A 17,701-nucleotide genomic window follows, 5' to 3' on the forward strand; every position below is an offset into this window, starting at 1 on the left:
AATAGAGGCCTGCATGCATTGCATGAGGCAGTACAATGCCTTGCGTACAATGCCTTGCTTCGCAAGCCTTGCTTCGCAAGGCATTGTACTGCTCTCTATGCACTGCTGGCAGGCCCCAATAAAGAGACACCTTATTCGGTGTAGAGTAAGAGGTGCCTGCATGCATTGCATTGCATGAGGCAGTACAATGCCTTGCTTCGCAAGGCATTGTACTGCTCTCTATGCACTGCTGGCAGGCCCCAATAATAATAAAGAGACACCTTATTCGGTGTAGAGTAATAGGTGCCTGCTGGCAGGCCCCAATAAAAAAATAATTAAAATCAACTCGTGAAAATCAGTCATTGCTTTTGAATCTTGGATCAACCATTATTTTAAAAAACAAACTAATAAAACTGGCCTTGACAAAAAGGCCAGTTTACGTTAACTTCATATTTTGTTGTCCAACCTTTTGAAGCGATCACTCCAATCAAAAGATTTCTGTAACTCTATATGAGACCCCAGCATCTGTCCACAGGTATTTTGTCCCACTCCTAATGAATGAACTGCTCCCTCTGTCTCAGATTTGAAGGATTCCTTCTCCAGATGTTTCAGCTCCTTCCACAGATGTTCAACAGGATTTAGATCAGGGCTCAGAAGGCCACTTCAGAACAGTCCAATGTTTGGTTCTGAGCCATTTGTGGTGTTTTTAGCTGAGTGTTTTGGGTCATTTTCCTGTTGGAGGACCGATGATCTGAGGCTGAGAACAAGCTTTCTGACACTGGGCAGCACATTTGACTCCAGAAAATATTGACAGATTGACAGATTTCATTGGACCATGAACAGATTTAAGACACCCTTAAAGCATTCATTAGTTTGTTTTTTTAAAAATAATTCTGTTGAACCAAAATTCAGAAGCAATGGCTGATTTTTGTTAATTGATTTTTAGTCATATTTATTTTACTGTATTACTTTTGTCAGTTTCAGTTTTTTTTTTTCAGTGACCATGGTAGATTTTTCTTTAATGAAATGGCACCAACAAATTTGCCTGTAGTTTGAATTTCTAAAACTTAATGTGTCTATGTGAAATCACAAATTTCTACGATAGTAACGCTATTTCTTTTTTATCATTTTAAACTGGAAGAAAGTGGTATTGTTCACTTTGATACGAGATAAAAAAAAATGGTTATCTCACTGTATAGCTCAAGTTAAAGGTTAGCCGGCATTTAAAGGGACATTCTGAGATGTTATACTGGCTCCATTTCTACACAGATCAGTCCAGCTGTGGCAGACACCCGATCCACTGACCCTCATGTCACAGTGTTGGGTCAAGCTTCTCACAGTAACAAGGTAAGCTGAGGAAAAAATGAAATCTGCACAGTCACTCAAAATCAAGTTGCATCCAAAAACAATCCAGGGATTTATTATTCCAATGGCTCATTTCATATAAAGTCAAACCTGTGCTGGACACAGTGAAGCTCAGGAAAAGATCAGTCTTCTGTCTGTTATCTGTTGTTACTGTTTTCTACTGCGGCTCTATGAAAGCCAAATGCTAAACTGTTCTTTAATTTATAACAATAGATGTTATAATAAGTAGTTCAAGCCTTAAAGAAAATGTGAAAGATTAGGACTCTTATAAACACTAGGTGTCAGTGCAGACCAGTGGTTAGTTTTGCCAATGGCCAACAGCTGTTTGACTTGTCAAAAAGCTCTTCTATTGCTTCCAGCAGCACTTTGATTTGCATAGACTTATCCTGCTGTTTACTTAAATATGTTCCTGCAATGCATTTCTATTCACAGATTTCTACAAATGCAGACAATCTATGATAACATAATTTGATAATGTATAATGTACTTCTAATTTCAGTTATTTTATATAGTTAATATAGTCTAAGTAAAGTTTTCTTTTGCTGCTTTAGGGTTAAAAAGAAAGTGAAACTAGAAAATTTCTGAAAAAATTTGAACGTGTGTCAATTTAGCTACTGCATGTAATTCCAACATTTACTTAAAAGGTTAAAATAATTTGTAATGATCTAAGCTGACAAAATGATGCCTTTTGATGTATAAACTGTCCAAGAAGTGTAAAAAGAACCAAAGTCAAAAAAATGTTCATGCCAGTGGTTCATTCAAATCACCATGGTAACTGCACACTTGTGCCTGTCACTCCCTGACAGGACTCCTCATTAGGCAGGCAGACAGAAATGCAAAACAGGAAATAAACCTCATAGTTACTGTGTGAAAACTAGAAGTTTTTTGGAAAACATCCTGAATCAGAAGTGGCAGGAGCTTCTGGTTGTTACAGATGTAAATTGTATGTGCCTCCAGTGTTTTGTGTATGAGAAACAACAAGTTTAAAAGACCCTTTGCTTCCAGTTTTGAAAGGAAAATTCTGAGTTCAGATACCATGGAACGATGAGACACAAACAGCAAAAAAACACCCACAACAATGCCTTTGTTCTGATGTATAAACTCTTTGCAAAAATAATGAAAATTTGGTTTGTGGCATCATCACACTCTAGGTTGAACATTCTGTGGTAAAATTGTGTTTGTGTAAAAACCGTGAAAAAAAAAGCAAGTTCTGTCATGTAAAGTCCATCTTTCTGTGACCCATTTAAACTTTGAATGATGTCTCTACCTTTAATGCTTGAGCTATACAGCTGAGAAAGGGGTTGGGTGTTTTTTCTTGGTTGACCAAAATCCCATTTTCTACGTGGAAAATGTTTAAAAATTTTTGTTTAGAATTTTGTTTACACCCTACAATGTATTCCTACCCAAGTCAGAAAACACTATTCCTGATTGAGCCACACATTTTGATGTACTGTATTTTTTACTTTGGGTTTTTCCAAAGCTGTGACAGAAATAGAGTAACAGTGATAGTGATAGGGCTGCTTCACTCCATTGACACTTTTAATACTGTATCTAATTCAGATCTGTTCAGCATTTGTCTGGGTTTTAATTTAGTATAATTTCCAATAGAGCAATATTGTTTTTACACATCCTTATTATAATTATATTAAAACTAAGTTTACACTCCTAAATGCCAATTGTAAACATTGTTATGAGTTTTTTTTTAAATTTTATTCTAAAGGCCAATCTGAGGCTGCAGGGTAAAGACCAGATCCTGAACATAATCAGTAGGTTCTCACTGTGGTGCAAAGTGAATGACCGAATAAGTGCTTACTCTACAAGTGTTGATCCTGGATAATGCCTAGAAACACTAAATGGATGTTATTCAATCATAATGTACAGATTTACTTAGTATTATGATGATAATGCAGTTTTCTTAGAACTGTGGCTGTTTTATAAGAGGTTGCAAAGGTTTGACCTGCTGTTCTAGATGACACATCATGGCTGCTAAATTCCCATCTTATAGAGGTTGAGTCAGCTATTTTACTAAATCCCATCCCATTCAAGTCTTATATTGAATTTGAGCAACTACTGATTTCAATGTATGTACCCTCACACCCCACTTTATTAGATACACCTTGAAAGTACTGGAACCCATTTGCCTTCAGAACTGCCTTTTTTTTGTGACATAGATTCAACAAGATTTTGGAAACTTTCCTCAGATTCTGATCCAGATTGACATGTTAGCATCACACAGTTGCTGCAGATTTATCAGCTGCACATTCATGATATGAGTCTCCCATTCCACCACACCCCAAGGGTGTTTGATTGGCCTGAGATCTGCTGACTGTGGAGGCCACTGAAGTTCAGTGAATCCAGACCCATCAGACAAGGCAATGCTTTTCTAACCTCTTATTGTCCACTGTTGGTGAGTCTGTGTGAACTGAAGCTTCAGTTTCCTGTTCATGGCTGACAGGAGTGGGCCCCGGTGTGGTCTTCTGCTGCTGCAGCCCATCTGCTTCAAGGCTGGACATATTGTGGGTTCAGAGATGGCTTTTTGCAGACCTCTGTTTGGAATAAGTAGTTATTTGAGCTACTGTTGACTTTCTATCATCTCACACCAGTCTGCCCATTCTGCTCTGACATTAACAAGGCATTTTTGTCCACACAAATACCACTTGCTGGATAGTTTCTCTTTTTTGGACCATTCTCTGTAAACCCTAGAGATGGTTGTGTGTAAAAATCCCAGTAGATCAGCAGTTTCTGAAATATTCAGATCAGCCCATCTGGCACCAACAACCACACCATGTGTAAATTCACTTCAATCCCCTTTCCTATGCTCAGTTTGAAGTCATCTTCACCAAGTCTACATGCCTAAATGAGTTGCTGTCATGTGATTGGCTGATTAAGCTGTTCATAAACAATGTTTTGGGTCTGGGATGATTTTCATAACCCACCCATGATCTGTACTTGTTTAAGACTTTGTCTCTGAACTGTGTGGAGAGTTGCTTGGTGGTAGCCCTTTAACACTTAGAGGTGTTTCTTCTTTTTGTTGATTCTGGGAGCCGTCAGAACAGGTGTATGTATTCTGAGATAATTTTTATTTACCCACCAAAAAAGTTTTCAAAAATATTCTAAAACCACAAATAATTTGTGTGGCTTTGATTCATACTTCAATAGAAGGAAAAATATAAAATTAATTATCCAGAAATTCTCAAATTATACATTTTCATAACTTATATCTAGATGTGTATATTCTTTTTTTTTTTTTTTTCAACAAATTATCCCCACATTTACAGTTCTGTTGGTTTTTTCAGTTCTGAGTTGTGGGTTGTGTTTTATTGCCTCCTGTGTGGGAGGAAAATGGTGACTGGACTGAGCCAAGTGGAAGTCATTTAGAAAAAGAACGGCCAAGTCAGATAAGTGGATTTGGTTCATGTCGCCACTAAACACACACCTATAAATCAGGCACTCGTGACCTGGAACGCTTAACTTGAAACTGTAGACACTACATGAGTGGCTGAAGGAAGATGTTTTGAAGAGTGTTTTTGTGGCCTTATTTGAGAAATAGTCAAAGGTAGAAAATGATTACCATTTGTAGGCATTTTCTGCAGTCATTGTATGTCTTTGTAAGTTTTGTTGCTGTTTAGTTGACATTAACCTGACATTGAGAGATTTGTTTATAAAGCATGGGTGCATGGTACACTAAACTCATGATTTGGTACATATGATGGTTTTACAATTTGTTTAACACAAAATTTAAGCAAATGTCATAGGCTTTTTTTTAAATTATTGTATTTTGTTTTCCTATGAGCAGACAATAACCCTCACAAAAACAGTCGAAAACAAACCACTCTTGCAAGTAGGGAGGCTCTTAGGTAGCAGGTTAGATTTCTCAAGTGACAAATAAAAAATACCACATTTTCTGCACTACAGGGCGCACTGGATTATAAGACCCACTGTCAATGAGTGGTACATTTTCAAACTTTTGTCATATATAAAGCACACAAGACTATAAGGTGCATCGTGCACCTCCCAATATATGTGTATTCGCACGGACCGCGCGCTTCGCGCTCCATTCAAAGTAGATGATTTTGGTGCTCTAGCAGAGCTGGTTCGCCTGTATCAGCATTTATATGATCCCTCTATGAAAGATCACAAAGATAATCAAACGGTTACAAACTCACGGCACAGAGGAATACTGCACAGACGTAAGCGTCAAGTATAAACGCCAACACCGCTCGCTCAGGTCCGCACACCGTGCACGGAGCCCTGCGCGACTATAACTGAGCCTTCATGCTGCAAGCAGTGCGGCTTTGTAGTTTACCAAAGTTGTACTAAAACATATATAAGGTGCTCCAGATTATAAGGCACACTGTCATATTGTGAGAAAATTGAAGGCTTTTAAGTGCGCCTTATAGTCCGGAAAATACAGTAAGTCAGTTTTTACTGTCGTATTATTCCAATTTGAAATGTAAACAATTTCCTGAACTGAAAGGTAACTTTGTTTTGTTAAAAAATGGGAGAAAAATTAAGTGATTGTTTCATTTAATTTGACTTAGACTTGATACAGAACTTAAGACCACCTCCCAATGTAAAAAGAAAACAAATGAAGATGTTAAACACACGTAGCTTCTCAGCAGGTAGCACATATTAAACAACTGGTGATGTCTTTAACCTTAATAAGTTGTCAGAGGGCATTTCAAAGGGTGCCAATTATGACCCTTGTGGCTCTTCATACATCCACCTCAAGCTGGAATTCTTGCTGTTTTCTCTGCTGATGTGAATCAGCAGGAAGCCCAAACTTTTCCACACAGCTGATTTGAAACAAAGAGGCACATTTTCAAGCTCCTGTGTTTCATCCGAACACGTGCTTTGGTGTAGAAAACTTCAGATAGTATCTTCGGCTTTTTCTTTTTTGTTGTGGCAGTTTGCAAAAAGCAGTAAAAAGCAGGCTTCTGGGTGAGATCAGTGATTGCCTGTGTCTAATGTATTCTTTGTCTGGATGGAGGCTACTGAACCTGACATCTATATTGTGATGAATACACACCAATACATCCCTAAAAAGACAAATGTTTTCTGTAAAGAAAACGATACACTTGCATCACTATCATGAGTTACATCTAATGACCTATTATTAAACATTAAAATATTCTGTAATTTAAGATAGTCAGTTTGGAAACTATGATTACAGAATATTTGAATTGAAGTCTCATCTCTCAGGCTTTGAAAACACGGTTTTTGTCCATCTGTGTGTACAGAAGTGCCTGCTCTAAAGTGGGATGCAAACTTGTGGTTTGCATCCCACTTGCATCCCAACTTGTGCTCCATGACTTTTTTTTTTTACTTAAAAACATGTTATCACTCGCAGTAATAGGACAACTAAACATATTGCTTAAAATTGCTTTAGAACTGTGCTGCATTTCTTTTTTCTGTCTATGACTCAGACAGAATGGAGAAAGAACATTGCAATTGTGCTATTTAGGAGCACAAGTTATACCCACAAGTTTTTTTTTTAAAAGTGGTTATATAAATACCTTTTTTATGCTGATCCTTTTCACATTAAAGCTGGAGGTCATTATAGATAATTATTTTTGGGTTGGACTAAATATGGCCTAAAAGCAAAAGTTTGTGAAGCTGCAGTAGGGAGTTCTGAGAAAACTGTGGGCTTAGCCTGAAAATTTGAACAAGCCCACCTTACAGGTTTCCTCCCCCGCTCTCTGCTGCGCTACAAAATGGCAAATTCTTCAGGTGTTGAGCTCAGATTTGCTGCGGTAGTAGCTAATATTCATCCCCACCGCTTACTCTGAATGCTATCATATCACACCACATGAGATGGAACATAAAATTATTTACAAGGTTTGACCAAAATGGCTACAACTCCATCCCTTCTCATCATAAAATGATCTTAGTTTAAAACTCTGGCCTGAAAAGAGGCAGGTGATATACATCCCTTGAAAAGAATGCTAAAACACCTAAAGAATCCTTTGATCTTAAACTTCAGATTGAGCAGTGTGTGTCAGAACTGACTTTCTCTCTCCTCTCTTTGTCCACTTTCCTTCATCTCCCTCTGTTTTGCTCATCTTTCCTGTCTGCTGTTGTTGGAGTTCCTCTCTTGTCACTGTTAGAACCCCCATCACAGTGTGTGAAAAGTCTGAGAGTGTTTGGACAGGGATGGAGGAATAGAGATTAGAGAGATGAATCCACGTGCCAGCTCCTGGGCCCCGAGGGGCCCCAAGCAGAGAGTGAAGAGCTCTAATAATAGGAGAGCTGGAGCGTTGCCTGCCTATTTAACTCATTGTGTCAGCTCCAGCTAATGCACAGACATCAGATTTATCTTGGCTAAAAATAGCAAGAAAATCTTGGTCCCTTGCGGCACAATGAACTCCCTGTGAGATCTAAACAATTCTGGTAAAATCAAATATCCTCAAACTTAGGACATGAACTCAAAGGCTGTGACTTTTTCATATATATGTATCTCAGCTGCATGTTGTTTCTAGATGCATGTGCAAATTGTTATAACCCACTGCCAAAAGGTGAAGCTGGACAATATTGTCTTTTTGTGTGTTCATGTGTCTATCTTTTACCAAAATATTTCATGAACTACAACCTGAATTTGAATGAAAATTGCAGGAAGTAATCACTGGATGTACCTCCACAACTGATTGACTTTTGCAGCCAACCCAACTCAAGATGAGTCATTCCCAACACATGCTCTGAGTGCTAAATGATCACAATAAATCTGTTTTTAAATCTTTGCTGTTAACTATTAGAGTCAACTCTGTCTGTTAGGAAAAAATATATCACAAATCACTAGATAGATTTTTTTTTTAAGCTTTCAGGAAATAATCTTTGGATGCAGTTCTACAACTGATTGACCTTTGGAGACAACCTGATTCAAGTTGGCCCCCACAGCTAACCGGCCTTAAAAAAAAACAAAAAACAAACCCAATAACTTAATTTTAATATCCCTGTGATAAAATTTGGTGTGGTTGAAGCTGAGAGCCATTTACAACATATACTCTGAACAAAGCCTTAAAGTAATTACTTGCTGTACATCTACAAGTCATTGGCATTTGATGTCAATCCAAGTCAAGATGGCCACCACAGCTAATTGATATTTGCCATTACAAAATTATTATAACTCAAGAATTTTGCAGATATTGAGATAAGATGTAATTTTGGTGTGGTGGTAGCTGAGACTCATGTAATACCTGTCCTTTCTCAGCATAAGATTATCTCAGGATAAAACTAAGGCAGGAAAAGTGGGAGAACACATGCAGTCCTTGAAGGACTACTAGGCCTTTACTTGTATCTTAATTAAAATCTGAGAAGTTGGGGTTCTTGAACAAGTCCAATTAAGGAGCCATTTACACAAAGCTGTTTTTCAGTGAAACTATAACATTTCTGTTACAGTTCAGTAGTTTGTTTACACAACAACAGCGATCGGACTCTCTGAGGGGCCTATTTACATGACTCCATTTTTGAGTCAATCCATAGATTGTCTTCTGCTATTCACCCATTTGTTTACACAACAACAGCGCTTGTATTCTCTGAAACTGAAGCTTTCTGAACCCAGGTCTCGGAGTGGAGATTTTTGGATGCCCCAATTTACATTTCAAAGGAAATCGCAGTGTGTGAAATCACACATGCGCACCACAGACGGCTACAGTCAGTAGCTGTTCTGCACGAGTAGATCAACAACAGTAATAAAGGTGGATATCAGAGTGGTGTTTGTGCTGCTCACTCTTTGCAACACGTAGCAGCAACCCAACCTCACTGTAGGTCCAACCAACATCTGTGTATTCACCATTTTTAGATGTAACTGCTTCCATTCTCCACACTGCATGTGCCTCTCATTGAAAACCTGGCATCAGCATTGCCAGATATGCAATAATTACCATTTTATTAAGATAGTTTTAGGGTCAAGGCCCCCTCAATTTCTGTTCACCTATCACAACACACAACTAATCTTACAACCTCCCCCCTTCAAGAAAGCGCACTTCACATATGATAGTTTGGGTCAAAATACAATAATTATAAAGTGACAATACAATCGTTTGTCATTTCCTATCTGGCAACCCTGCCTGTCTTAGAAACTACAGCAGATTCAATGAGCACTGTCAGAACGTGGTTAGAGTGTGGCGAACCCAATATGCAGACTCATCTTAAAAATAAAAACTGATTTATTTAAATAACAAAACTAGAAAACAAAGGGCTGGCGTGGCAGCAACACAAACTATAACAAAATATACAAACGGCGAGGCAAGGCAAGGAGGAACCATGGACAAAAACATCAATACATGGACATACCTGGGATAACGAACAATGAACCGGCGGGGAGGTGGAGAAAAAGACCAGGTTTTAAAGCAGAGGGAAATCAGGAGAAGTGGGCACAGGTGAGTAACGAGGATTGAAGACAGGTGGAGATGGGCGTGACAGGAAAGCAGGAGCAGACTGAGGGCACGTGGGTAATGAGAAACAAAGACAGGAACAAAACCAAAACCCAGAAGACAAATACCAAAACATCCCTAAACACAAGAAAAAACACAAGGGGGGTAGATAGAGTGACAGAGACAGGGAGAGGAGACCCAGTAACCTTTCTGGCCTTGGAACACCTTGTGCTTTCCAAGGAGGAGCTGGAAAGTGTCGCTGGGGATGGAAGATGGATGGACAAAACTTCTGTAAAAAAAATGAGTTGGTTTGTGGTCATGGTTGCAGAGTACGCAGGTCGTTGGTGGCAGTGTATCTATGATGTTAGGCCTGCACACACTGGTGTGGCTTAATTGTTGAGAACTTGAAGCAGAATTGGCCAAACTGATCTTATTTTTAAGCTACAGCTACAATTATGACAAGGTCATAAGAACAACCTGGCACACATGTGACGTGTGTGGTGGTAGTGTTATGCCAGTGTAGTGGGATTTTCTAGCACATAGCTGCATTCTGACGTGGTCCAAGGGAGTTGTGCCAGGGTGGGCATACAAAGCATGATGAGGGCATAAGAGCGTATCTCAGGAATGCAGAAAATAGCAGGAAAACCTATTTTCTGAGTGCCAAGAGTGAAACAAAAATCATGATTGCCTTCACACTAAAGGTTTACCGAATTAATTTTGATCTAGCTGTATTCTAATAGGTCACAAAGGTTGTGGAGAGCATTGGGAGGTCAACGTCCAGTGTGAAGTTTATAATATAAAGAAGTTATACAGTGCTTTTCTAGCCAACCAAGCCACTGAAAACGTTTTACAACACAATCTGTGCCCTCATTTACACACATTCATACAGCACTCTGCAACATCTCTACAGAGCTAATCTGAGTAAATAATTCTATAGAGTCTAATTAGTGCTTTAAACTCCATTCATAGATTGATGGGGCACATCAGAGGCACTGTGGGGTTCAGTGTCTTGCCCAGGGAAACTTTGACATGTGACTGCTGCCAGGAATCAAACCTCCAACTCCCTCTCATTGGAGGACAACTGCTCTAACCACTGAGCCACAGCTGCTCCATGATGCTATTAAACTGTCCAAAAATACAGTTTAAAGTTGGGTTATGTTTTGGCACACCACCAGTTCTTATATGTGCTTTTTATGCTTGAATTATTGAAAGACTTACGTTCACACTGCAGGTTTTAATGCTCAATTCCTAATTTTAATGGAATTTTTTAAATTTTGTTTTACTGAGATCTGATTTATTTATTTATTTATTTATTTTGGCATAGCTGTTTACATTATAATTTAAATGCAACCGTGAACAGTATACAGTTATGGCCCTGAAATGACTCGCATGCTCCTTTCATAAAAAGAATAATTTTTGTAGTAAACTGGGTTAAAAAAGAATCCAGCTGAAAGACGTTGTTCAGCTATAACTTAATAAAATGTGTCCAGTGGAGAGTGAACCCTTTTCTTTTTGAAAGGTTAGGTTTAAAATAAACAGTTTGCGTTGGGTTGAAGTTAAGTAAAGTTACTTTACCTTAACAGTTCAATGAAAAGTTAAAAGTTTCAAACATGTTTCTAGTACTTATAATAAACTGTTTAAAAAGCTTTAAGAGGACTAATAATGTGTTCGAGTGTAAGAGGTGCTTAGTTAGCAGAGGGTTTGGATTTGTTACTCTCGCCATCTCTTTTGTCCCCGCAGACGTCAGTAGTGATGTCAATTTGACCAGACACGGTATTCTCTACCAACATTTCTCCTGCCATCAGGCTGTGTGTGTGTCTACATTAACACTGATGGCCCTACTCCCAGTCCTCTCCAGCTTCCTGTGCAAGGGAAGTAAAGGATATTAAATTACTGAGAGTTTTAGATGCCAGATTTAAGTGCTGTAGAGGACAGCGCGAGTTAGAAGACACGATGGAAATGAGATAAAGATAGCAACAGCTACAGGGGGGTTGCTTTCCACCAGGACACAGACCACCAGAGGCTTCACACTGACTCACAGCCACACACAAACACACTGTTACATTCAAGCACGCCTGTAGCCTAGCACTTTTCATTCTTACTATATTTTTAGAAAGACTCCGAATCACATTGAGTCCTGTTCACAAACTCGCCTGCATTGGGTTTATTTATAGTTTTTAAAAATAGATCTGTAAGGATTTTTGTGTTGAACATAGCGTTATCATCATAGGACTGAAAGTAGTGTATGACCTCAGACCTAAACCTGCAATTTGCTGAAACAATTTCAAGTAGTTTGCCTTACATTTCAGTGGCTAAAACATATAGCTTTAAAAGTTCTTGTTTTTCAAAGTTCTGCTAACAATAAACTCTTGATTGACCAGTCAACTCATTGTGTTTTCACAAACACGATAAGCTATGATTAGAACTTAACATGGTTTTTACTTTAACTTCTGTTCTTGTGTCAGCATGAAGGGAGAAATCGGTTAACCAAAATATGTTTGATTTTTCTTTGATTAATGGTGATTATGCAACTTCCAAGAATTGTTTGTGGCAGTTTGGTACCATGCAGGGAGGTGAAATGGACATCTTTAAAGTTATGTCTATTAAGCATGCACTGTAAGCTTACTGTCTGGATATAAACATGCAGCAGTAACACCCCCACCCCCACCCCCCACCCCAAATTCTGTTATGCTGTCCGAAACTTACTACTACCGTTTCTCTGTTTTGTCTAACTGGGAAAATGAAATTAATGTGCAACACAACACCTTCATGTAATTCTATCTAAACTCTCTGTGCACACACTGTACCTGCTTTGTTCACAGTCAGTCAGCTTCCACAGGACAAGACTTGGATGTGGAAACTCAAAGACTTTTGCCTGCTGTCAGTTTAGGATCAGTTAACCTAACGTGGGTGGAAATCAGAGCACCCAGAGAACATTCTTGCAGGGAGGGGGAGAGCATAAAACCTGAACACTCAAAGTTCATATTAGAGGTCTAAACTGTTAATGGAATGATTTATCCACTAATGCACAGTTGTTAAAATAGCATCTGTCAAAAAAGGAAACCAAAGTGAAACATTAAATAACTCTGTAAAAGCACTACTTGAATATAGAGCTACTTGATTATGGAAAAATTCATAATTACAATTGTTTGATTGTTATTCAAATCACATCCATTCCATTCATTGCACTTTAAGAACAATGAACTTTCTTGAACATGACAATTTCCTTAATACCTTCCTGTTAAGCTTTCTCTTAAAATAACTGGCTCTTGACACTACAAAGAAAAATTTCAGACTATATCTTTCTGAGTTAAGTCTTTCACATTCAGTAAAAAGCTTCCACACTGAACATGTGTCATTATTAGTACAAATTCGACACTTGGGTATGGAGCACAGCTAAGATTTCTGAGCTGTTACTTCAGTTTCATTGGTTTTTCTCTCTGCTCATCCCTTTCTCCATCTCCTCATGTGCAACTAGCCACCAAGCTTGTGAATGTGCTCTCTCAAGGGTACAGCTGGTATCCTTGGAGGGCCTCTGGTGGGAACTCGCTGACAGTAGGGCCATGCACTGGGCTAAAAATAGATAGGCAGGTCTATTTACATGTATTACAGGGACACCTGAAAGGCAAATGATGATGTATTTATCTGTGCTGTTAAAAAACCATGAGCTAGCCAGGTCCTCCTAGGCAGCATGGAGCCACCAAAAGTAGCTCCCATTAGCGGGCCTCCAGCAGGCGTCACACGAGCTGAGAGGCAGACTCTGGTAATTGGCAGCTCCATAGTCCAAAACGTGACACTAGGGACTCCAGTGACCATAGTCAAATGAATTCCAGGGCCAGAGTGGGCAACATTAAATCCTGCTTGAAACTGCTGACAAAGGCTAAGGTGAAATACAGTAAGATTTTTTTTGCGTTGGCGGTGAATAACAACTTAAACTACGTAGATAATTGGAGTTTATTTTGGGAAAAACCTGGTCTGATGAGGAGAGATGACATCCATTCCACTTCAGATGGAGTCGCCCTTCTTTCCAGGAATTTGACCTATTTTGTTAGTCATCCGAATTATTCACAACCTAGGGTCCAGTCCAGGAAGCAGAATTGTATAAACAATGGTACATGCATTTATCAATGTAATGTAAAGAGCCTTTTACCTGCACAAAATTCAAAACATTGTGTCTCAAAATGATGCAGAAAAACAGCTTCATGCATTTATCACTTCTAGGCTAGACTATTGTAATTCTTTACTATCAGGTTGTTTAAAAAAACCTTTAAAAAGTCTCCAGTTGATCCAAATTGCTGCTGCCAGAGTTCTAATGAGAGTTAGAAGGATTTCTCCAGTTTTCTCTTCATTGGCTTCCTTCTAACATACAAAGCTTCCAACAACAAACCTCCATCTTATATTAAAGATCTTATTGTTCCATATTTTCCTAACAGAGCACTTCACTCTCAGACTGCAGGTTTACTTGTGGTTCCTAGAGTTTCCAAAAGTAGAACAGGAGGCAGAGCTTTCAGTTCTCAGGCTCCTCTCTTGTGGAACCAACTTCCAGTTTCTGTTCGTGAGGCTGACACCCTGTCTACTTTAAAGACTTGGCTTAAGACTTTCCTCTTTTTTTAAATCCTATAGTTAGTGTTGGCTTGGGTTTTCTGAGCTATCCCTTAGTTCTGCTGCTATAGGCTTAGACTGCTGGAGGACAAACAGAGCACATTTCCTCACTCTGCTGCTGTCTTTACTTGCTCTATTCTCCATGTTTGTATTTGTAATTATTTCTATCAACATGTTTTTCTTTCTTTTTTTCCCCCCCAAACAAACTACACCTGGTCCAGTCACTCTGTGTTTGTCTTCGTCTCTTTCCTGTCCTCTCAAACCCCAGCCGGTTGAAGCAGATGGTCGACCATCCTGAGTCTGGTTCTGCTGGAGGTTTCTTCCTGTTAAAAGGGAGTTGTTCCTTTCCATTGTTGCTTCCATGCTGCTCAGGATGGGAGATTGCGATGAAGTTAAGATTTGACACAATCTGCTGGCCTTCATAGATAACTTGTCATGTTTCCTGTAAGAATCTGGCAAAAGAGTGGAGAAAGTGAAGTTTGTTTTCTTAACAGATTTTTATTTATTATTTTTATGCTTTCTTTTGATTTAAAAACCTTTAGTGTCCTGCGGGAAGACTTTGGATTTTCTTATTGTTGTTTTGCTTTTTTCAGTCTCCTGTGTTGAACAGAAAGTTGTTACTAGGATGAACATGACTTGAACACACAATAATTGGATTCTTCTGATAAAAAACAAATGTGTCTTTTTCCACTTTGATCGCACCATTTTCAATATACAGTCAAAAAAACTACCAAAAAGAAAAACGCGCTTTGCGGTCTTTGGACTAGATAAAGCGCTACACAAGTGCAAGCCATTTATCATATACAGTCTCAAACAAATCTTAAATAAATCTCAGTTCTGTTTTTGCAATTCTAGAGGGCTAGAGCTGTATTTGTATTTTGACACCTGCATGGTAGCTAAACCTATGACAGAAAACATTGGAGGCTACAGCCCCAAAGGTCACGGTGTAACCACACCAACAATAGATAATTATTAAAAAACTGGTCCAGATCTGCCAATCTTCATTTAAAAAGTGTGCACCAATAGATTTTATCATAAATGTAAAGACAGGTATTGAGGCGGGTCAATGTGGATGGAGGTGAGTAACAAAATATTCTGCATGGCCAACAGTACGATTCTGCAAGTATTTGCCAAGAAAATAGGGAATGACTTTCAGAAATTAGATGTGGCTGCACAGCTTGCTGGTCACTTGGCCAAAAACACTCAGAATTCAGTGTGACTGCAAATGAAAACTCACTTATTTTGATGCAATTTTGCCAACAGCCCATTCTCCTACCAGATGCAGGTCGGAAAAAAGACAACCCCTTATCAAAACAGCAGTTGCATTAATTTTTTGAATTTGTATATTTGAAAGGTTCTTCAAATAACAAGCAGTGCACATAAAATGCATGTTTCTGTGACTTAACAGATTTGTCTTGCCAGCAGTGTGATTGTTGTAAATAAGTTGAAAATTTTGTCACATTAGGAATCTTTCTTCTTCTGGTTTTCTGTTGTGTGATACTCATAGTCAAACATCACAGTCATCAAATGTGAGAATTAATACACAGTTTAGAAAAATACTGTATTTACCAATGTACTTAATGTAAAAGTCACTCCACTGTTTGACTTGAGCAATTTTTACATATCTGGTTCTTCATCTGGGCCTCAAATATGAACCGTCTTTCAAAGGATCTTCTTATTGATCTTGAAATTATTGACCAACCTCACTGTATTTTCTTAAGAACATATGGGATAATTTCAGTTGGACTTTTAGTAGGTGTTTTATCAAGACTTGTTTTATGCGGTGATGCGGTTATAGAATAAGCTCCATTGGGTGACTTTGGGTAATTGCTGTTAAAACCAGTATGAGAGAAGCACAGTGTATGTAGTACATGTGGAAATAGCAAGCTTCCTAATGTCTGGCAGGGTTTCTTGCTGATGCTATTTTCTGCCTTAGTGGAGGCAGAAAGGATGTGGCCCAGTGAACCGCGTGGGCAGATCAGACGCCTCATGGCTCTGCTACTGGCCGGGTTTATTTCTGTAAAGCTCCTCTCAGTCTGCAGAAAAACAAGCCATTGGTTTGTACTAAACAGCTTTCTTTTTCATTTAAAAGGATCCACTTGCAGGCATTGATTGATGCTGTCCAAGGTTAGCTAAGACTCGACTGTACCGTCAGTTGATTGTTAAAAATTGATTTTTGTCAAGATTTTTTAATATCATTTTGAATTTGATGGTCAAACATGGGTAGATGTATTTAACTTATCTGTTAGGTTGTTACATTTAAAATAAAATTTTGAATATTGAGCAATTTTTCAGGCTGTACACTTTTAAGGCAGTCTAGTCCCCCACTATGTTATGGTCATATTGTCTGGTAAATCATTTTGACAGTATCTGTGCATTGATCCTATTTGTTTTCTTGTTTATAGGAGAACAAGGTTTTAATGTCCTAGTTTGCGTACATGTGACTGTGAAGGCAGGATTACTAGGAAAGGACTAAGAAAAAAGATACATTTCCTGTGAGCTGAGAAAGCCACAGGTAATGTTCCGGATGGGCAGCTGTAACCCAACCCTGCCTCAGTTGCCGGATAACTCTCACCTCTTCTATCTGCCACCCACTACCTGTAAAGCTCATTTTTTTAATAGATCTTTTTTAGCTCCTTCTTTAGAGTACACACTCAATAGGCCCAACATAAGGACATGTGACTGGTTTGTTCATAAGCATATGTTAATGCATCAAGCAAATTAAAAGCTCTTTCAGCACCTGTACTATTAAAATTGCAATCACATTTCTAAAATAGAAACTACTTAATTGTTGTCTGCTGTGATGTGCTCTTTGAACATGTGCAGATTAAAGTAGATTGGTCTGTCATATGAGTCGTAGCTCCTTCATCTCCTTTTTGACCAATTAAGCCATGGCAACCTTCTTCCCCTTCCTCTCAATGTTTGTTGTGCTCTTTACCCCCACTTAAAAATGCAACCAAAGACCCAAAACACACAGCTCCAACTATATAATCCTCCATTGATACTGTTGATGAGTGTCCTGTGCAACAGTAACATGGTTACTCTGACAGTTGGCCGAGTGCTGCACAATCACAATGTTTCCTCTGGCAGTGTAAAAACAAACAGGAGTGGCTATAAAACCCACTATGGAGTGTTTTTTTTATAGCCACTCCATAGTGGTACTAACAGCTAAAATATTCCTCAGAGTCCTTTGTAACTGCTTGGTCTGAAAGTGACTATTAAGGCCTAAACTGTCTTTAGCTAAATTTATTCTTCATTTTATTCCAAAACATTTATGCCTAATGAATCTAAAGGCCTTGTTCCCTTCAGCTGTCCATCTATTTTTTAAGTTTGCCTTGATTGCTCTACTCAATTAAAGTCGAAACCTTTAAAAGTAATTTAAA

General features: G+C 38.6%; 1 protein-coding gene across 8 annotated transcripts in view; it reads left to right on the forward strand.

Moving 5' to 3' along the window:
* Positions 1 to 17,701, forward strand: part of poc1b (POC1 centriolar protein B) — a 75,670-nt gene that overhangs the window by 13,187 nt on the left and 44,782 nt on the right. For all 8 annotated transcript variants that reach the window (XR_005233759.1, XM_025010758.2, XM_017436894.3 and 5 more), the window contains one exon: positions 1,249 to 1,326. Coding sequence is in view for 7 of the 8 variants with exons in the window: in XM_025010758.2 (XP_024866526.1) it covers positions 1,249 to 1,326 (78 nt within the window). In the remaining variant the exon portion in view is untranslated. The remainder of the gene's footprint in view (positions 1 to 1,248; positions 1,327 to 17,701) is intronic.

This window comes from Kryptolebias marmoratus, linkage group LG11 (genome assembly GCF_001649575.2).
Source record: "Kryptolebias marmoratus isolate JLee-2015 linkage group LG11, ASM164957v2, whole genome shotgun sequence".
Taxonomy (NCBI): Eukaryota; Metazoa; Chordata; class Actinopteri; order Cyprinodontiformes; family Rivulidae; genus Kryptolebias; species Kryptolebias marmoratus.